Genomic DNA, 22376 nt, shown 5'->3' with positions numbered 1-22376 from the left:
GTTAGAGCCAACATCTCGTGAAGCTTAATGAATGCAAATTTATTTTCGAGTTATTTGTTGACATGATTTTGATGTTCCCGAGGGGATTCCTTTCTGAGATTTGAAAGTAATAATTTTTAACACTCTGTCTGGAGAGGCTTATAATTCAAATGAGGGGGAATAGTGTGAGCTATTATATCTAAATTCTGGCTCAATTAGATGCCAGATTTAAGCTTTCATAGGAGCATCTTGAAAACAAGTTTTCTTGGCCAGAGACACGAGGTGTGAACTGCTGGTTGTAAACAAAGATTGTTTTGGGCGAAACCAGTGAGCCGGAAGACTGACTGATTGAATCGTTACGATTCTTAAGTAGCAAAAAAATACCAAGCTAAAATTTAGTTGTTTATTGACTGGAAATACCCCAGTGTGGTCACACGTTCAGTGATCGATGATCGGTGCTTAGCACAAGCATATAGTATTACCAGGCCATAAAGCTCTGTAGACACCCTGGTTTGCTTTGATCTGCTTCTGATCTGTCTCTCGATTCCAGGGCCATAAATCAGTTTGTCTGATCGCCTCGGTAACAGTATCATTGTCCGCCTCCCAGTGGCAGCCCCATTTCCATTTCCATTTGGCTTTCCACTCCCATTCCCATCCACGGGCTCACATGTGCTGCCCAGACATTGTCATCGCATTTGCTGTTCGATTCTCGATCCGTTTCGATCCGATCCGCGGTGTTGTCATGTGATTTAAGGGTTCCGTAAATCACGCTTCTTGTCTAATTTTGTCTCGCTCGAGATTCCCGACATAGTTGCCAACTCAATGGAATTATTTCTTCGTGTCAAGTGCTTCCAAAAAAACAAAAAAAAAGTACACAAAAACATTTGCACATGATCGCGCCACTTCGATTGCTGGCAGCTGCACATTGGCAACTGTATCTGCAACTGCATCTTCCACCGAATCTGAATCTGTATATGCATCTGTGTCTGGATCTGAATCTGAATCTGCCTTTCATGCCAGCTCCATGTGCAGATCTGGGTATCTGGGGATCCTCAATCGAGCGTAGCATCTACAGACATCATTGAGTTGTCTCTGCCACTTACAAAAAAGGCTCTGCCACGTCGCGTCTGGAGTTGTCTGGACCTGTCAATTTGCATGCCAAAAACTAGTTTGCCATTTGGGAGCGAGTGGGGTGCAGTATCTCATTCGAATTGAGCCATACACTGGCGCAATTGAACCCGTAATTAATTTACATATAATTGCGGCAATCAGAAACCAACATCTAGTGACACTCCGCGGTCGCCATTTACCCAAACCGATGACGACTTGTAAATTTGTGATTATTGCCCCACGCACCGCAGAACATGGGCCGCAAATGGCTAGCGCCACCGGACACGCCCCACTCGTGATGCGGGTGGGGGGCAGGTAATTGGGTGGCAGGTAGATAGCTGTCCATTTGGGTGACAGGTGAAATGGGCTTCGAAACAGAAACCATTTGGCGTGTCATCAAAACAATGGCCGTGGCAATCGTCACGCCATGGCGAGTCGCCGCCCCACAACTTTTCTAATTCGGTAATGTCACCGCTTTGAGTGACGTCCAATATGATTTAACTAACTTTTATGACACCAATTATTGTGTTTGGACTGGATTTGGACAGGTGATGTTGGTAGTATATGGCGTAAATATTTGTTTCCGCTGCTATATTTCCTCTGGAAATATTTCCACAAATAACAATGTCCGAAATTTAAATTTGCTTTTACCCAAAAAAAGATTTATGATTTATTCAAAGTAACAAAATTTGCACATTTCGATACGCAAATAAATATACGAATTTCCCTACCCATTTCCCCATTGTTCGTCGTAGCTTAATTTCGGGTTTTTCTTTGGGATTATGGGGTAGATTTTCGCACTCGCATTTGTTTGCTCCAGTTCTGCACAAAAGATCTGTCCCGATCGAGATCGTGACGTGGGTCTCCCAAGCAGCTGGATATATTCTTGCGTTCGTGATCGGTGGTTGCACTCCGGATCTTTTCTCGGCTTTGTCTGTCTTCTGGGTGAAAATTTACCTAAGATTTGCGTTCTTTTCCCAGCGCCATCGACCCGGCCTGCATGCGAATATTTGATGATCGGTTGGCTGTATGCAAAACATGTTTGCAAATTTTTTAAGTGTTATTTTTTCTCGGTATCCCCGCTGGGGTGGTAAAGATTTGTTCTATTTTTTACTGGTCTTTGTTCGCATGGTCATAATAAGGCGGAACGTGTTGTAAGGCTGTTTGTTTGGCAAGAAATTGATGGTCCAGGGAGCCGGGAGGAAAGTGACCTTAATTAGGAGATATTGACCTATTTTTTATTCGAGTTCTAGAAGTTTGAGAGATTCTTGGGAGTTTATATAAATGTTTGTTCTTTGGATTCGTGAATTTTTTAATAAAATATTATATTTGCTATCTTTAAAAGATATCTTACAAGACATTGGTAACTTGGGTTTTGAGTTCTTTTATAAAAAGGATTTCAAGAATCGAAGTACTCATTATCTAAACACTTTTTAACCATCCGAAATTTTAGAAGATATTTTCCTTGATTTATTTAAATAATTTATTAACCCAAGAGTTGAATTTGGTCTTTCCTTCTTGTTGGTATACTTTCTACAATTTCTTTTCCCGCCAAAACAGGAAAATGTTACTGCATTTTGTGCATATTGTCAACCCAAGGAAAACTCTTATTCAAATCCCGAACTTCACGCCTAATCAGCGAACTGGACAATGGACAAATGCAAATGCCGCATAAATTTTTCAAAAAGTAAATCAGAGCATTAACGCCGGAAAAACTATAGAAATTCTTTCGAAAATGTCCAACCCCTCTGGTCGACGGCCGGTCGCCGTCCCCTTGCAGCTCTGTCAACATTGATCTTTTGACCTTTACGCTTGAGTTTCTCAGATCGCCAGACATGCAAAATAATGCATATGAGATTGCATTTCTTAGGGGTGGCGACTGCTTGAAAGGCGCGCCCAGCCCAAGAAACCAGAAAGGAGGCAAATGAAAAATAGCCTAGTACTGACCGTTAATCCTGAAGGGAATCTGGATTCCTCAAGTCGAAGTTCTCCAGCTGTTGGAGTCATAAATGTCATATTAATTACGTTTTTCCATCAAACGATCATAAAACTCAAGTTATCAAAGTTCGGTAATTTCGAAAACCATTCGAAATGAATTGGGGATCTTTGAATCCCAATCTCAGGTGCCAGTTGGCCACTTGAGCTCTATCAAATTTACGAGCTAGAGGCATGAACCCTTTTAGGGCAATTCATTCGGGGAGCGAACCTCCTTTCGGGGTGGAATTGTCAGCGCCAACTCAAGTGGCGATTTCTTTCCGGTTAGATGAAGATCATCCCGTGCCATCTCATTCCCTTCCATGGGCGATGACAGAATCGTTTTTGGGGAGAAGATGTGGGTGCGGAGCACGCGCCAACATGGAACTGCAGGCCGGGCCATAACTTCTCCAGTTGTCAGGCGTTTAGCTACTTAAACACTTAGGACCGAATGCGGGCTGGTTCTCTGGATGATTTGGCTGCCTTAATTGCATTTCTTCGATTCCACGCATGCCACTCAGTCAACTGCTTGGCGCTCCATTTCCCTTCAAGTCTCGAGTGTGTTAATTTTGGTATTAGTAAATTTATTTGGTTTTTGGCGGAGATTTCGTCTCCGGGAAATTTATTAGCACATTAAGATAAAATGAAGTCGTTTGTGCCTTCACGATCCCGCGGCTCCCCCGTCTGCATTAAGTTTTATTGCCTTTTTTGCCCATCATCCTCCAGATTGAGCTCCTCCTTCTCAGCTGCCTGGCATTTGGGGAATCTGTAGTTTTGGTATTTTGAATAATGTCAGGCATCTTTATGGTAGATTTATTCCAGCTAAGCATCGCCCAGAGCCGCGGATTGGTGGTCTGGGGGTGTGGCAGCAGGTGCGGTCTGGTTTTTTTGGGGCATTAAGCATGATTAACAAGTGATGGGCATCATCGAATTGGTGTCTTGTAATGGCATAAAAAACAGATAGATTACAATAGCTTGGTCTTATACAGTCAGTAAAAATTGAATGGGTGTGCATAAAAAGATCGTTAACTTTAATTGACAATATTGTGTTACTTTGTAGAAATGGAATTTTGCCATTTCTGGTTTACATCACAGCTTGGTTTGATTACCTCTTCTAAAACCGTAGTTATTTTTAAAGTTTTTACCTCCGAAATTTATTTCCCACTAAACACTTCCCTAAACAAAGTGTTTATCCTTTCTGAAATCTACTCAAAACTATAGGAGCAATTAAAGGGTTCCAGTCACAGCACTCCACTAACTGCATCAATTAGGAGCTGCCAACGTAAACCACAAAGGACTACAGCCACAATCGCTGATTACAAACTTTGGTCCTGGTGCTGTTGCCACCCCGCGAGTCCTGGCATTCCCATGGAAGGATAATGTCGAGGGTTCCGCTTAGGAAGTCCAACTTCCTGGAGGGGAACCGCGAAAAGTGCACTTCATCAGGACTAGTAGGAGTCACAGGGGGTGAACTGCACCAGCGTTGCGGCAGTGTCCTGGCCAGGACGAAGTGTCCTGCCACTGATTGAGTGCATGACTGACCAAGTTGACGGACCGCCTTGTTGGCTGACTGACTTACTGACAATTAAGTGACACACAGCAGAAAATGCGCTGCATGCAACTTCAAAGCGGCTGCAGTTGTCAAAACGGCAACGGCCAGCGTGTGAAGCGGTGACTGGGAGATTTCCATGCTAAACAGGAAGTGGATGTTGCCACAGGAAATGTGATTTGTAGTTTTTCCTCTGTTTTGCTCTTTTTTATTTTGATTAAAATTTGTTTGTCCTGCGACAGGTGAGGCAACATTCAAAACGGCGACACGGCTGCCAGGCAGCTTGGCAGCTGACTTTCCACATCGATTTCCCAGCAGCTTTTTAAAGTCCTTGCCAGGCCAGACGCCATTTTGATGGCTGCCAGCCAAGTCAACGATCCTGTAGCTCCAGCCGCTTTTGGTCCTTTTTTGCCGGCTGCTCGGGCTTTTATTTGACAACTCGTTCCGAATGGCACAAAAGCCAAGCTGACATGGATACACATGAAAGTTTCGAGTCGCGAATGGATTTTTATTTCATTTTTTTCGCTTCTCTCATTTCCTCAGATGCTTTCATTTCGCTTTTCATACCCTTACAGAGAGTATTATAATTTAATCATATATAGAAATCGTTGAGATTGAGAATCGGTTGAGTATTGGGAAAGATATAGCCATCCCTTTGGACCTTAGGGTCCTATAGGATTTTCAAGAGATCCAATAACGAAAAATGGACAAAAATACTAATAATATTTTGTGTCTGGATTTTGATGCAGAATGGTGGAGAATCGATCCAGAAATCGTTTAAGTTACTCCGCTTGAGAATCGGATGAGAATTGGGGAAGATACAGCCATTCCTGTGGACCCTATAGGGGAAAACCCCATTTTCAAGGGATCCCTCATGAAAAATGGACAAAAAATCTGAAAAATATTTTGTGTCAAGATTTTGATGCAGAATGGTGGAGAATCGATCAAGAAATCGTTTAAGGTACTCCGCTTGAGAATCGGATGAGAATTGAGAAATATATAGCCATCCCTGTGGACCCTATAGGGGAAAGCCCCATTTTCAAGGGATCCCTCATGAAAAATTGACAAAAAATCTGAAAAATATTTTGTGTCAGGATTTTTATGCAGAATGGTGAAGAATCGATCCAGAAATCGTTTAAGGTACTCCGCTTGAGAATCGGATGAGAATTGGGGAAGATATAGCCATCACTGTGGACCCTATAGGGAAAATCCTAATTTTCAAGGGATCCCTCATAAAAAATGGCCAAAAAATCTGAAAAATATTTTGTGTCAGGATTTTTATGCAGAATGGTGGAGAATCGATCCAGAAATCGTTTAAGGTACTCCGCTTGAGAATCGGATGAGAATTAAGAAAGATATAGCCATCACTGTGGGCCATATAGGGAAAAGACACCATTTTCAAGGAATCCCTCATGAAAAATGGACAAAAAATCTGAAAAATATTTTGTGTCAGGATTTTTGTGCAGAATGGTGAAGAATCGATCCAGAAATCGTTTAAGGTACTCCGCTTGAGAATCGGATGAGAATTGGGGAAGATATAGCCATCCCTGTGGACCCTAAAGGGGAAAACCCCATTTTCAAGGGATCCCTCATGAAAAATGGACAAAAAATCTGACAAATATTTTGTGTCAGGATTTTGATGCAGAATGGTGGAGAATCGATCCAGAAATCGTTTAAGGTACTCCGCTTGGGAATCGGATGAGAATTGGGGAAGATATAGAGATCACTGTGGGCCATATATGGGACTATATCCTATATGTAGCTGCCATATAACTGAACTATCGGAAATTACCGTTCTTTCATGTTTTTCATATATGTTTTTCATTTCATACACCCGGAAGGGTATGTCAACTTCGGCTCCGTCCAAAGTAAGCTTCCCTTTCTTGTTTTTTTTTATGATTTTCAATTTTTTTGGCGCATGTCCTTTGGCGGGTTTGTGTGACTCAAAGGCGGAAGCAGCGGTCTCATATGTCGCCGTGTGCCGTTGTTGGTCCACTTGAAAAAATATTCTTTCTGATGGGTCTCTTCATTAATAATCTTCTCAGTTCTCATATTATTTTCAAGGATAGGTTTTTTTAAAAAAGGTAGAAAGTTTACAAAATTGGTTTTTAAGTCTTTCATATTAAAGAAATATTTTATTTTCAGTGTCCTGTTTGTGTTGCTGGCTTTTCTTCGCTGACTGTAATCAACATTTTCGCCGGGCTTCTGTCTGCTGTCTGTTTGTTTATCAAAAGAGTCAACTGTGGCAACCTGGTGGCAGCCATCCTGTCCGCCCCCCTACCACAGTGTGTGTTGAAATTTTCAATTTAATTTTTCCCGCTGCCATTTCATTCTGTTTGCTTTGACTTCGTTCCTCTTTTTCATTTCTACTTTTTCTGCTTTTTTTTTTTGATGCATGACAAGACGGTTCTGACAGACGACGGCTGCACCTACACACACACCAGAACTCCCATGCCACATATGGATAGACTCCTGTAACTCCTGGCAGGATATTCGCAAGTAATGCAATGAGGAAACACACGCGCTGCTCATTTGTCTCGTGTTATGCGAGCACAAGAAATTGAAGTGTCAAAATTTTTGACACCTTCGATTGTGCCCCATGACAGATCGGGGCGAGGATGAAATGCATTAGCAGGCATCCATATGCCTGGGATTAGCTCATGACGGCTTGGGCAGGATGCCCCATCAATGGGACACGTTCGCAGATCAATTGTGAGCCAGATATAAAGGAATAATTCAAAGAACATTAACTGAAAGTCAAGAATGCAAAAACCTACTTTGTATTTGAAAGAATTTTAACTGCAGAATGTTGCATCTCATTACAATACTTTGCCATCGAGGGAAAGTCAATTCAAAGGACATGTTCACCCATATCCCTAAATCGGGCAAGGGTTGTCGCCGAGGGGTTGGGCTGAAGAAAAATTATGATTTTATGCAGATTCCCTCGGCCTGCGAGTGCCATGTTGTGTAAGGGAGCGACAAAGATTCATTCCGTGTCATCAGTCAACTTGATGGTGTAATTATATAGCATTACAGGAACACAATAGGAGGACCAACCCGGACCAAGTTCAAGTGGCGAGCCCGTAGCCGTGAAAAGTGTTAATAATAATAATGACGATGCTGCCGAAACTGGATGCTGGAAACAGGATATTTTCGGCCGAATAATTGACTGCAGTTACGCGCCTGTTACGGCCCAAAAACTCGCTGGCAGTTTATTAATTTAAATGTCACCGTGGCCGCAGCGCTCCTTACATCTTACACTGGTACTGGTACGTCCTGCGAGTACATCCTGCGCCGATGTCAAAAGGTGAAATTTCAAACCCAAACAGTATCCCGTTCGGGAATGGTTTCTGTGGATAATGAATATCAACCTACGATTTATCTTCATTAAATCAAGGATTTTAACGAGCTCGGAGCCTCCGGAAGTGGCGTGGATTTTCAAACAGTAGTCACAGATTACGGCTTAGTTCAAAGTTGAAATCTAAAGAGTCCAAAGAGTGACAGCCCCGGTAACATCTTATGATCTAGTTTCATGGCATTGGGAAATCCAAAATTGAGCTGCAGGTGTCAACAAACTAACCAAGGTGGCACGGTCAAGTGGAGGTCGTAAAAAGAGCGGCGGGCCAGCAGTTAAAGTGCCATAAAAAGTGTTAAATAAAACTTGTGTGTAAAGTTGAATTGGCTCCAAAAAGAAACCTGGCCAAATACCGTTTAAATAAAATTAAAAAAAGTTGTTAATGGGCCACACGAGTCAACGACAAAGTTCACCTGAAGAGTCTATTTCTTTGAGGAAAGAATACTTCCACACCGGAAGAGGCAATTACTTGTTAGTGCCTTTTTGAAGACATAATAAAAAATTCCCTATAATTTTTTAGATTTTTTTCATCTGCCATAACATATTGGCGCCAAACAGAAACCAACGCGCCACAAAAATTTCATTGAAAATATAGTTTACTTTGATTTATTTCATTTCGCTTGGTCCTCGCCACAAAATGGCTACTTTTCAGGACTCAACACATGCGCCCTGGACATCAGCTATTGCCCTTTCGGATTGACCCCTTGATCCAACAAAAAAGTAAAAAAAAAGAGTTAGCAGTTAGCAAAGTCCGAACATGGGACATTGGCCATTTTGGATGGGAACCATCGAGCCAATCCGGCCCGTCAGCAGGATACTTGTCCTTCCGCTAAAAGGACACTCCCCTGGGTGCTGGAGGAACTGACCAAACGAGTTGGGGCAAGCCTCATTTGAATACAAAAATCATTAAAATTCGTCGTGAAAACGTCTTAAGTTTCCTGCTGCTCGGGACTGTGAGAAGAAATGGGCAAAAGTACGGTGATGACCTCTGAACTCTGCCTATCCGGATGCGCCTGGCCGTCCCGAAGGGGTTATATAGAAATTACGTGCGTGACTGACCAATGCGCTGACCACTGTCCAGTTTGTAAGCCCTGACCGCATCCTTTCAGGACATCCCAAGCCACCCCGTTGAGACCATCGCACCCGTTGTCCTTCAACTGTCTTCGGGTTGTGTCCCGTCTTGGAAGTTTCAACCGCTACCTTGCTGCCTTACTGCCTTGATGCCTCGCTGTCTCCTTAATGATTAATAAAGTCTAATTTATGAAAATAATCTGTTTGCTCTGTTCGGTCTTCGGTCCAGGTCCAAGCCCAGGTGTAATCCGAGTCCATTCCGGGCACCCAGACAATCGTTTCTGCATGGCTCCGTCTCCATCTCCGGCAAACTGACAAACCCGAACAATGCGGCCATCAATCAGCGGATTTTTCGTGTTCAACAAGAGGTTGCGTTTCAGTAAAAATTCACAAATGTTTGCATAATTAGCCTAATGGGCAATCTGCGTAGCAGCCAAAGTTTATATAAGCTCTCAGATTATTGGGCCTTCCATTCGAATTATTTGAATTGCGCTCAAAAATTGTTTGATGAACATAGAGCTGATAAGGTGAGGGTTTTAAATAAAATTGAATTGAGTTTGGCACTTTTGATAATTGAAAGTGCGAAATATAAATAACTATAAAGTAATTAAAAATATTATTGAAGCAATAAAACTTGATTGTATTTGAACAATGTTGGGCCAAATGGTAAGCCATCTGTTTTTCATTCATTTTGAAAATAAAAGACCAAGTAAGCACTTCTAAACCTTTCTCTAATTGTTATGCAATGTTAATTAGCCAATTCCTTGCCCAACATTGCATCCTTTTACCTTTCCCTACAACATATCTTTCATCCAGATCATCCCGGCACGTGCAACAAACCAAAGATGAGAGTGCAAAAGTCAAGCCGAATGAGGAGCAGTCCTCAAAACAGCATTCGCCTGTCCCAGATCGGGATAGTCGATATACAAATATATAAATCACATCAGAGGTAAAGGGATCTCTGCAAAAAAGTAAATAAAGAAAAACAAGATCAACAAGATCAACCCTTCGATGCAAACATTTTGATCTTGGGCATTAAGAATAAAAAAGAGGCCAGACAAAAGAACCAAAGGCGAACAAAGGCCAATGGAAGCTGAGTGCCCTAATTTGTCGGAGTTTGAGAGTGGCGAGTTTTGTGAGTTGTGTGAGCTGGAAACCCCGACACAAATGGGTTAAACACCCGACGAACCGCACTACTAAATGGTCCACAATGGAATGCCCTCGGAGTCTGCACGCTTCTGAAGGTTATAGATACATCCATGGGACCCTTTGCAGGACGCAAGGGTTTCGTCCTGATCGGCTTAAGTGGCGCATTGAAAGGATTAGAAATCCGCGATCTCAGAGTTTCTATCTGTATCCGGATTTCAGCCTCCTTGGCCATTGTCTGCTGTTTTTGGCACTTGAGTGTTCATTGAGTTTTACGCAACTGACGATTGGCATGGACAATCCGCTTTTGGCTATGAGAGGATCTCCTCGATCTGCAACAATTGCCCTTGTCCGGATCCTTTGTGATTCAACACTTTTGTGCCGCCGGGAGGGTTGTTCGAGGGTGTGCCCAAGGTGGGCGTGTGCTGACAAGTGACGATGATTTTCCCACATTAAGGGCCCGGCTCGAAAAGCAGCTCAGCGGGATTCCCCTTTTCGCACTATTGCACAAGTGCCATTCAGAAGGCGTTCAGGCGGGCAATTTCGCATGTTATTTTCGCTAAATTGCGCTAATCGCTTAAACTTTTCAGCGCCCACTCTTCGGGGCTGGGGTGTTTCGTAAATTGTCCGCAAACCACATTGTCTAGGGCTTAAGACTCATTTAATATGTTGTCATGGCGCAAAAGGTTTATAGCGCATTTGAATTTGGCTTTTCTTTGCCGACACAAGTCACTTGTCACTGGCGAGCTGGGCGAGCTGGGAAATTTTCCACTTAATTTTGATTCTTTTCATATTTTTTTGCCACACCTCCCCCTCACAACTGCTCAATGGCCACTCGAGGCTTTTTGTCACACATCCTTTTATTCATGTCCGGACCAAATTACATATTCATGTGCCGAGAGGCCCTCTCAGATGGGTCTCAAGAGCCAGCCCATTTGCATTATCCTGCCAGCCAGTGTTGCCCACAGAGCTGAAATGTATTTAGAAAAAAATCTTAAGAATTGAAGCAAAAAGCTGACATCGCTTCTTACTCGAATAAAACCATCAACTGATGGCCAAAAATGATGGCCTTTCTAATCAACAGTTTTATGGGGAAATGCAGTCGGAATAAATCCTTTTGGCCAGTTGACGCTGCACATTTGAGGCCCTAAAATCCAGAGTTTAGGGCTTGTCGAGAAGGGCGGAAGGAAGCGGGTAATTCAATCGATTATAGCCACTTGGCCAGAGTCGGTTTTGGGGTCAAACAATAAAGTTACAAGAGTTATGGGCCAAGAGACCCGAAAAAGCAGAAAGAATAGAATGGATTTCAATGAGAATAGGCAGCCGGCTAATATCCTTTGAGTGACTTCTTCCCCCGCTGCCTTCGGTGCCGAGGAATAGTCAAGCTGTGTGCGCCTCATTAAACGGTATTTTTGTGGCCATTCGTATCTCTCGGATGCATCTTGTTATCTCGTCAAGAGATGGCAGCTTGTGTGAGTGTGCGTGGGTAAACTCTTCGAGTCTCTGCTTGGCGACAATTTTGCGTCATTTGCGGTTGTGGATATGGTGAGAAGAAGAATGAGATGGAGGTGGAGTAGTAGATGTCAACCCATCCATCCAGGCAGCCAACAAAAGGCAGCCTTTGTTTGGATCCTAAGCAGCAGCCGTCGCCGGTTGAAGTATCTTGAAGTACGCTGCGTGTATGGGTATGTGTGAGTGCTTGTATCTTTCAGAGTGCAGCTTGCATGTGTCGCTGCTCCTGTGAGTGGGCACCCTAATGCGATTCTAATGCCAGAGGCATACCGCATGAATATCCAACTATTGTCCACCGCCAATGGGCTGCCTTTGTCTCTGGCAGCGTGGGACTCAGATATCCCGTCATCCGTCCCATACTTCTTGGAGCTGATTAGCCGCAGTGTGCGAATTGAATGCAAATCAACGAGTTTATGCCCGACGATTGCACAACAATTGCTGCATTATCACAAACTACTGGAAGTGTTAATCTCAATCGCGGTTCAACGTGAACCTAATTGAAATTGTTCACCCCAAAAATTGATGTCGCCAGAGATCAGAGAATGTGGCTGCCGCAGGACAAGAGTTCAGCGGAAAGAGGCAAGTTTAATCGCTTTAACAACTCTCTCCAATTAAAGGCCTTATGCGAAAACAACAAATCGCATCCTCTACGGCCTGATAACGAGCCCGGAGACTGTCCGGACGTATGTTTTCTGTCAACACCAACTACGTACATATGCATATACTCGCTAAGAGCTATTTGCTATTTATTTGTTCATTATAGGCGTGTGGAAGTTTTTTATTCTATGAGCGGTTTGTTTACATTTTTTGCCTGAAAATTGACAGCCCGACAAAGCGAAAAACAAAACCCGGCCCTCGACGTACGGATCGGAGGGGCTGGCGGGTGCCGGACGGAGGGTGGCAATCTCAAAAGCACTTTTTGATGAACGGACGTGCACAAGTCGTTGCTTAAAAGCAGGTCAACTGACCTCGCAGCCGCTGCCGTCTCACTGGCTCTTTGAAATGGCGCTTATCAGCCATTCGAAGAAACAAAATGCTCCTTATCAACGGTTGTCTTGAAAAACACAGACTCTGAGTGGAGGGGCCCCAGAAAAACATCTATGGATCGGTCCAGTAGGCGATGGAAATGGATGATTCTCCCTCTGGATTGATGAGAATTCATAGATACTTTTGCCCGAAAATAAGTACTTTTTTGAATGGAATTGTTTTTTATATTAAATGCGAGAAATCTCAAGTGTCTGGCGATTTCTGAGCTTTACATTGTTCCTTTGATGTTCACTACATACCTATAGGAATAGCTAGAAGAGATCTTTCCGATTTCTGAATTACTTTCGCTTGATTGAAAGGTACGACCCTTTTGTTGACCATCGTTTATCTGGTCAGTTTAGTTAATTTCAAAACCAGATACAGTTACAGAACATAGAATGCATCATTAATTCGATCCTTAATTTCGATTTTAATTCGACCTAATCCATCAGCATCCGTCAGCAACTTGGCCCTGTAACCCCCAGACGTCTCACCTTTTGCCATCCTGCCTACGGGGGGAGTGGCACTTTCTCACACTCGGGCTCGGACGGAGCTGGATATTAATTAACCATGGAAAAATAGCGAAACTGACCATTACCAGCGAAGAAACGGCCGAGGAATGACAGAAACTATTATCTCTCTAATAGGCGAAAACACACGCGCTGTGCCTAGAGTCCTGCGTCCTGTAAGGGGATACTTTTCCGGCTCCCGACCCATCAGATTCCGGTACAGACTTTTCGTAACTTCCACTGACCACTGTCCTGTCGAGCAACCCTTTCGTGCAGCCTGAGACTCCTTCGAAATCCTTCCGCTCTCTTTACTTAAGCCTTTGTTTTTCTCGGCATTGTCCTGGGCAGCGGGCACTTTGCATAATCAATAATCCTTGACGCTGGCCAGCCATTGTCGCGCTGACCAACACGTCTGAAAAGATAAATTATGGTTTGTAGTCAAATTGAAGGCAAACAATCCGGACAAAGGACCTTCCAAGGGAATGCAATGGCTTGGAATCGCACATCGAGTGGGGTGGGGTGGTCATCGGATAGTCCTGAAGACAGCTGCCCTGTGCTGGAAACAGGACGCTTAAAAGTGTAATGGGTTAAGGGGTTCCTGCACAATAAAGGTTTGTTTTTGTTCTTGGGATTTATGTTTTAATTTGATTGTTCTTAAGGTACGATAAAAAACAATATGGAATATTAAATTAAATAAAATCTAAAAGCAAATGTTGACGGAAATCATAATCTTGATCCAGGCAACTAAAATTAGGATAGCTTAGTCAATCACTTTCAGAAATATTCAAATATTTGGTGATAAAGTCTCTAGTTTTTGCATGGAATCTATAAAACTTATTTCGATCAATCGCCTGCCAAATTTTTTGCCAAGTCAAATATTGTTATCCTTCTATTTCAGATGCAGGAGAAAGAATGGGAATCATAGTTGAAAAGGTCAGTCGCAACAACGGCCAAAAGTCCCAAGACAAACGGCCAGCTGTGCAAATGTCAAGACGTAAGTGTCAAAATGCTCATTAATAACGTCATCCTTTTCGGTCGCGGGAAGTGCTTGACGCTGGCTGCGAGGTAGGAAGAGGTCCTTTTGCTGGCCAAAGCAAACACACACGGACAAGGAATCGATGAGAATGCAAAAACGAAAGTACAGCTAAGCCGATAAAGCAAAGTATGGACAATGGGCAAAGTTCGTCAAAGGATGTTTGCACAAGTAAACACTGGAAACTATCCTCCAGGAAGAGCGATATGAGGTGTGCCTCGGAGGAAGGAGCGGTGTTAAATTGAAAAATTATGATAAACAGCATGAATGGGAAGGATGATGGAGAATGGAAGTCTAAGAACTGAGACCCGAGGAAGCCGAGGAAGTTGCCAAACAACCCAACCCACATCCCACTGAGAGAACGTCTTCTGGCACAGTGTGAGTGATATGCAAAAGGATATTAATACCCGCGCAGGACCAGCAAGACGTAAGGGTTGGGCTCAGGACAAGTCATTCCGTGAGTGAGCGAGTGTTGCCAAAGTGTGCATCGGGCCATAAAGGAAACCCATTCGCTACGGGATATCATTTACGAGGACGTGTCGTTTGACCGCCCAACGGGAATCAGGACCGCCTTTACCCTTTCGCTACCATCCTGGCTGCTGCTAGGTCCATTGTCCTTTCACTTTGTTTATCTGCCCGGCAATAGTTCACATGAGCTTATCATCCTCCCAGCGAATGTTTGCTAAAAAAAAAGTTTGCCAATTTTCACGGGGGTGAGCGAAGGGGTTAGTACTAGTCGTAACTTTGGCTTTGGTCTGGTGGGATATTCTCGGCTTAGTGGTGTAATGCCCTAATGCTTTGTCTTTGGCGGATGATTACAGGACACTAGGATTTGGTCTTTATATCTTTGGGATTTTATTAGCCAGCTACAGAAGCATGAGGTTTTGGTAAGTAACCTATGCGTATGGGCTCGTTTCCGTGGAGCTGCTCTTGTAACCGCACTTTTGGCGCCACTCGGCCAGCTCTGTCTCCTCGATCATGGGCCGCGTAGTCACCGAGTCGATGGTGCAGACAGTGCCCTCCAGTTCTTCGCCGGCCTGGTCCAACTGGTCAAGTCGGTCGTAAATGATTCCCACGACTCCGAACCGCTTAAGCAAATTACGTATTGCCAGATTTGTGGTTTGTTTGCCCCAAACCAAGGCACATAAGTGGTACTGTTGAAGATAGGCCACAGTATATGGGCACTTGAGCAAGGTGCTCGCGTGCAGGCTCAGTCCAAAGAACTCCATTGCGTGGCCAAGCTGCACGGACATCTCCAAGTTTCGGACTCTCTCGTCCGCATACTGGACCTCCGAGTCCAAGCTTTCGGTGAGTAAGGCCACCGGATAGAGGTTCTGTTTGTAGCGAATCATGGTGCAGATATCTGCATCAAATGAGGAAAAAATAATGCGTCTCTTCCCTGCATTCTGCAGCACAATTTCCAGAATGGTGTCCACGTAAAAGTTTCGGTCGAAGGTGGGCTTAAAGCTGCCCTTTTCCCAGCGTCTTGAGTTGTCCAGCTGCGGCCACTTGATTTCGATATTGAAGCCCAACTTGGTGGGCAGAATGTCCTCCTGCTTGAAAAGATCCAGCAGCAGTGGAAAAGGTCTTTGTTCCACCAACATCTGGGCGCAGTTAAGATCGCATCCTTTCCCGCCAGCGAAGCGAAGAACCTTAGCTCCCAGCAACTGTTCGTAGGTAAAAGCCTCCAAAGGAACAGCAATGTGGTCCTTTCGTTTTGAACCACCCATAGACAGTAACATAAGCCTGTTAAGCTTTTCATAGGCGAATACGATGAGATCCTGATTGTACAGAAGTTCATCAAAGGTGGGGAAGCGCTGCTGCAGGAATCGCAGCACAAAGTCATGAAACACCACCACCTGGGCATCTTGAGTGAGATGGACATCGAACTCCACCATGTCGGCATTGGCCGCCACCATCTGCTTGAAACCATACAGGGTGTTCTCCCTCACAATGTCCGGACCTAGGCGGTAGGTGTTCCCCGAGCCCCTGTGACCAATATTCATGCATATGCGTCCCTTGCGCCAATAACGCGCGTAGCAGAGGCTCATATCACAGCTGTAGTTCTCCAGCGGCCGAATCATCAGGTATTTTATATTCATCTCGATCAGTGGGCGGTGGGTGGAGGCACACGTGATCTTCACCCGAGCACTACCCTCCGAGCCCTCCAGTTGCTCCGGCATCAGGAACCCGTAGCCGTAGTGATAGGGCGGCTCATCCTGTCCGGCATTGCTGGCAAAGGTGTACAAGTCGATGCGGTACCTGGTCTCCGCTGGAAGAGCAATGGAGCAGTGGAAGAGCTGCATGTCGGCAGGTCCGCAACGAACCCCAAACTTGGGCTGGAAGGCGAGAGGGCGTGTTTCCTTCAAGTTAACTGCCTCGACATATGCCAGCCTTAGCTCAAGCTCCCCAACAGGTACTTCGGCGTCGGCCAGAAAGTGGGAAAGTCGCGTTACCTTAAGGGTACCCCTGGGCTGGTCGCTAGGCTTGTCACACGCCGGCACTGGAACCTCGAACATCGGCTGGACTCGGACGTAGAGCAGACGCTGTTTTTGTCCTTGCCATATAAACGGAGCATTGAAGACTCGCAGATGCACAATAGTTTCGGTTGTGGCCCAGCCGCGGTCCACCCGATCGGTCTCATCTTCATTGGGATGCCCATAGCAGTCGCACAGCTTCAGCATGTTCTGGCAGGTTCGGATGACACGCGGATGGATCTGCGCCTCCCAGGTCCGAATGTAGACTTCGTCCATCTCAGGGTCATAGGCCACCACACAGTAACGGTATTCGATATCAATGTTTCGCGGAATTGTAACAATAGCTTCATACTGATGGCACATGCACATGCAGTCGTAGCACTCCGACTTGGCCATAATATACACCTCCTTGGGATTCCAGTCCCCCAAACTGTGACAGTTACCCGTTATAGCAATGTACTCATTACCGGCTAGTTTGCGATGGTAGGTCACACAGAAGGGCCAGTCAGTGGTGGGCACATTGGCCTCGTCAGGAACCTGAGAGAGATCATCGTCCCCAGACTCTTCGACGATCTCCTCGACCTTGGGCTCGCACTCTTCCCGCTCGTTGGCAAAAAACCAGCGATGCATCGTAACTGAATAGCAACGGAAATTTCGTCAAACTCCTTAAACCACACAAAATACTGCCTATGTAAAAAGTTGCAATTTGGAAAAAAATATATATAAAATCAGTAGATTAATGTATTTTCCTGACAGCTCAATGAAAGTGTGACTTGACCAATTTTTTACTAACGGAAGTCAATCTATGCAACCAATATTTGGCGGATAGAAGGTTCCTGAGTCTAGAATCTAGATGAAGTAACATCCGATTCACTCCCAGTCATGGGCCGACCACAGATTCCGCAGTTCGTCCGAAGGTTTTTAAACGGCGGGCAGTCTTGGCCCTACAAATAAATTCAAATGAACTTTATTTACAAATTTATATAAAAAGTAAAAAGTTAGCTTGACACGGGAAAATGAAGATCTATCTCATTCGCCGATATTCCTCAGAATCCAATCCAAACGGGGTAATATGTTAACATGTATCTGTCTTGCTTCATAACTTTGATAAAAACCGGAAACTACAATTCCAATCAGATGAAATTTTTTGGGGTTTCCAACAGCTTCGATTAGAGCAGATCCCGAAATGGGCGATCGACTGGTGTGGCCGCACGTGTATCCCATTCGAAAATTTTTTCCAAACACTTCTTCTAAACACCCTACTATGGGTCTGGTCTCAAATGGAACCTTAATTCTTCCATTTTCCAGACTTTGTATGAACCGGGAAGGATCCTTAAATCCAAACCCTACTACGGTAAGATTCTCACTGGGCTTCTGATTCTCAACCGAAGGCAGGCAAATGGGTTGAACGAAGTCGGTGTAGACCACCTTTTCCTCTAGCTCTACAATAGCCAAATTATTTTCAAAGAGTCCTAACCTGAAGTCCGGATGTAGTATAATCTTTTTAACCGGAATTTTCTGCGTGGCTTCATCAGTTATGGCCGCGCTTTTGTTGCTCAAGTTCCAGTCACCGAAAATGATGTCCTTTATTTCAGTACGGAGATTGTCCTTACAATGGGCCGGAATTAAGGCATGGCTGGCATCTATGAGGACTGCCACACATTGGAGAAGTTTCTGATCATCTTCAATTTTTCCAATCCACGGGTGCTCATTCGGTTGGGTAAGAATATCTCCGTTTCTCAACTGAGCCTCGTCCAGTGTGCCGCATTCGGTGGGCGGCACAGCAGCTGTGTAGGTGGCTGCAATTAAAAACGTATTACTTTAAGCTCAAAATATAATAGAAAAGGTCCCTCTCACTTGAAAATAAATAAGGTATAATTAGTAAAACAAAGTAAGACCTCATGGCAAATTGCTGCTTCAAAGAATAAAATTGCACTAATTTCAACTCATGAGACCAGGTTGCTTTTTTATAAGCCTGAAACACAAGAACTTAATTTGATAACACAAAATTTCCTAGAATGCGACTAAGAAGTTTTTGGAACTGAATCATTAAAAATGATTGAATTAAATTAATTATTCTTGGTGCAATAGGGCAGCAAAAAAACCCGCGCTATCTTTTATATAAAGTTAAGTCGTTTGCAAAAAAAATCCGCGTTATCTGTTATATAAACTTAAACTGTTTGCCTCGTTTTAGTACGAACTCTGATGGTATCATTAGCTTACCACAAATAATAAGGACTAAATATTTAATTGTCCCACCATCGAGACCAAAACTTTCCCACCAAAGCCAACCGAGCATCCTGTCATATTCCCGGCAGGAAATGATCTTTTGATCCGGAAACTATAAAATTGGTACACCGATCCGGGAAAAATCTCTGTGTCGCGGCGGAGGCACGCAAGCCTTCGTCCCCTCAAAAACAAAAAATAAAAAAACAAACTCTGAAACGAGCCACCTGCGACAGGATCAAGGGAAAACAACAAGGATCGCGGACGGGACACGCTAGAAATTAGAACAGGGGGTTGCACCCTCAACTAGGGAAATTAGGTGTAGTTAAAGTCAGGGGAAAATATAATTGGTGTTGGCTTTAAAATTAAATTTTAATTGTAGTTTCTCCAGAGACTCCTATTGGGGTAGCGACTGTGAGAAACTCGAAAAGTCCAAATATAGAAACGTCGCCCGAAATATTTGTGTCCGGATTCCAGAGTTGACAGTTGTCAGTGAAACCATTTCGAGCACTTCCCTATTTGAGATCTCACCTTACCCGAATCAGGGCAGCACTTCGCTGGCTTCCAACGTTTGGGGCGATCTCGAATTTCCCTGGTGCCTAATCCGCTTGTTTACCCAACAAATCAACTGCAAAGGGGTGACACGAAATCAATAGGGATGGGGATGAGCCCACAGAAGATGAGGCCCCTTAGTGGGGGAAATGAAATTTATGCGCGTCAACAGCGATTAAACAGCAAACGAGGCAATCAAATACCATCCAGACACATGCCAAGAAATCCAAACAAAACTGCAGATGCTGCAGCGTGTTAGGAATATATTCTGCAGTTGCTTTTCAACTTTTGGTTTTTAAATAATAAGTATGCTAATAATTTTAGGCACTCATAATTTTCAATAAAACACTAATTTGTCAACCACTGGTACTCAACCACTGCCAATGTAAGGCCCACACTTCAGTTTCAAGTGCTTGACCAATATTTGGCCTGACCTCCTCCAACCCTTCTGTGGGTACAACCACTTCACGCCTGTCACAAGTGTGCCCTTTTTCCGGCCCGGTCATCCTCCACTGACGCAGCACAAAATCCGGACACATGTTCGCTAAACCGCAGAACGAGTGCCAAAAGTGCTGTCCACCGGCCATGTCCCTGTCCTGACCATGTCCTGTGACAGCTGGGAATGAAATCGAAACCGAAACCCAAATGCTGCGCCTGCGCATTCGAGAGCAGGTAGAAGTCCTGCGCCTCCTTCCGTTATGTGGGTTTCCCACTTCCACTTGACTCTGTTTGCTCAGATTTGTATGGGCGAGGTGCAACGTGCTGTTGCAAGTGCAATTAAATGGCAAACAAAGGGAAACAAAAAGAAACCGCAGCATGCGCCCAGGTAGGCCAGAGATCAACTGTCAACCTTGGGTCGCAATTGCTCCGAGCACTTCCTGCTGTCTTCAGAACCGGAAAATTCAAAACAAAATCCTAATTAAGCATAAAGAGACTAATTTCCCCGCTTCCCCAAGGCTGTGTGGGAAAATCGAATTGGAAATCTTTGAGCCAGCTCCCCGGTGGATAATCCACTCGTTTTTCTCGCGGTCTTCAAATTACTTTCATTGCACCGAGGCCTGGGCACAGGCGCACTGTAAGACAGAGCTGGGGGAGTACTGTGGAAAATGCAGTTTTCCTGCCTTTGTTTTCGTGTAGTTAAATATCCTTGGGAACGAGATTTTCCTTTCCTTAGGGCCTTTCTTTGTGCAGTATGTAAATAATATTTTCTACAATGTTTACGTGACGTTGGAGCAGTCCAATTTCCTGGTGGATGTCCTGGCGCAAATACGGATGCCGGATGTCCACAGGATATCTCCTGGATAAACAGGTGTCCACCGATACCTTTCCGATGGAGGACCTGAGAAGCGGTAACCCCAATAGGAACTAATCCCCCTTTGTCGAAACGGTAAACATGTCAATAAATCATCCCAGCACTTTCATGTCATCCATCCACTCGATGGAAATCAATAGCCGGAAAATGGTTTTCCAAGGCAAGCGTAAAACAAATCCAACACCGAAAACACCAGAAATCACAAATTAGCTACACAACAACTAGAGTGTGAGAACCAAACCCAACGACAGCCACGACATTTAAATACCAAAAAGAAACACTCCATTGACACATGGAATCGAAGTCGCCCAAATCCTTATAGCAACATCTGGACAAGTACTAAAAAAACAATAACAGACCCAAGTGCCATCCAATGCGCCAGGATCTTTAGCGACAACTCGCCCGTGGAAGATTACAATTTATGACTGGGGCCGATTCTACAAATATTAAGCCAGAAGTTGGGGATTCGACGTGCATTTCTCAAACTCAATGGAATTTGTTACACGCCAGTGGGGATGGAAAAAACGACCACAAAAAAGTTGATGGAATTTGGAAGATTTCCGTGTAAATACAAGACTAATTTAATTGGACTAAGGGGGACGGTTTGGTGGCAACTTTCATTGACATGAAGACTTGACAAATCCTTCTGCTATCACTCCTCAGAGGAGTGATACTGCTCCTCCACGCTGATTTATTTACGAGTTTTACGAGCCGTGATCTGAAACCCGATGCTGGTTTATCTCCCTTTGGTCTGATCCAGTTCTAGTCCTCATTCCCGATAAGCCTTTATCGCCACAGAGAGTTACACTGAAAATTGAGCGGTTCGAATGTAATTTACGAGCCAAGATAAGCCAGTGGAGATTACACGGGATCAGAACTGCCACAAACAACTCAAATTTCACGTCCAGCGAAAGGGGACAAAGAAGTCCAAATTATGACTCAATAATACTTTCAATATTTATATCAATAGCCATTAAATATTATTGGTCACCATATCAACCCTAACCCTTGCCTTGAACCCTTTCGCTCCTGGAAATCGGAAACCGCAGGGAGCAATCAAAGTCGTTGGCGAATGTGAGAATTATTGGGTTTCAGCAATTAAGTTCCTGGACGAAAACGAGGGTGAGTATTGGGTGTCGCTGTTCCGGTGGAACTCTTTCGCAAATCCGACCAAGTGGACATTCGGTGTTTAATTCAGCTTCGATTAGCTGGCCCTAAAGGAAGTAATTAACCGGCTGGGCTGAACGAAATCGTATATCAAACGATCCCGGATGTGCCCTGACCAGCAGTTACATTTGCATAGGTCCCGGCTCCCGGGTAGTACAGATCCATTCCGGACGAAACCCCAGATGTTTCTACATCGGAACCACTTTTATCTAGCCCCCGACTTCCGCTTCCAGTCCAAGAAACTTCGAGATCTCCCCCTGCAAAAGGTCTGTGTTCCCACCAGATAGCTCACCTGTGGAAAAACCATCTCAGGACTGAGACCGAGACCCAGACCCGACCCAGATGCAATGTAATCACCACTATTATCACGGCAAATAT

At 44.3% G+C, this 22376-nt stretch overlaps 1 protein-coding gene and 1 pseudogene across 1 annotated transcript; one reads left to right on the top strand and one right to left on the bottom strand.

The window, feature by feature from the left end:
- Positions 1–22376, top strand: part of LOC108126468 (uncharacterized) — an 89225-nt pseudogene that overhangs the window by 51782 nt on the left and 15067 nt on the right.
- Positions 15096–17516, bottom strand: LOC108126490 (glycerophosphocholine phosphodiesterase GPCPD1). Its single transcript, XM_017243095.3, has one exon. The coding sequence runs from the start codon at positions 17369–17371 to the stop codon at positions 15161–15163; it is 2211 nt and encodes a 736-aa protein (XP_017098584.2). The 5' UTR covers positions 17372–17516; the 3' UTR covers positions 15096–15160.

The sequence above is a fragment of the Drosophila bipectinata genome, chromosome 3R, assembly GCF_030179905.1.
Source record: "Drosophila bipectinata strain 14024-0381.07 chromosome 3R, DbipHiC1v2, whole genome shotgun sequence".
Taxonomy (NCBI): Eukaryota; Metazoa; Arthropoda; class Insecta; order Diptera; family Drosophilidae; genus Drosophila; species Drosophila bipectinata.
This window is presented reverse-complemented; position numbering and strand designations above follow the sequence as displayed.

Excerpts from the sequence above, each read along its gene's own strand:
- LOC108126490 (XM_017243095.3), bottom strand. The coding sequence starts at position 17,371 with ATGCATCGCTGGTTTTTTGCCAACGAGCGGGAAGAGTGCGAGCCCAAG.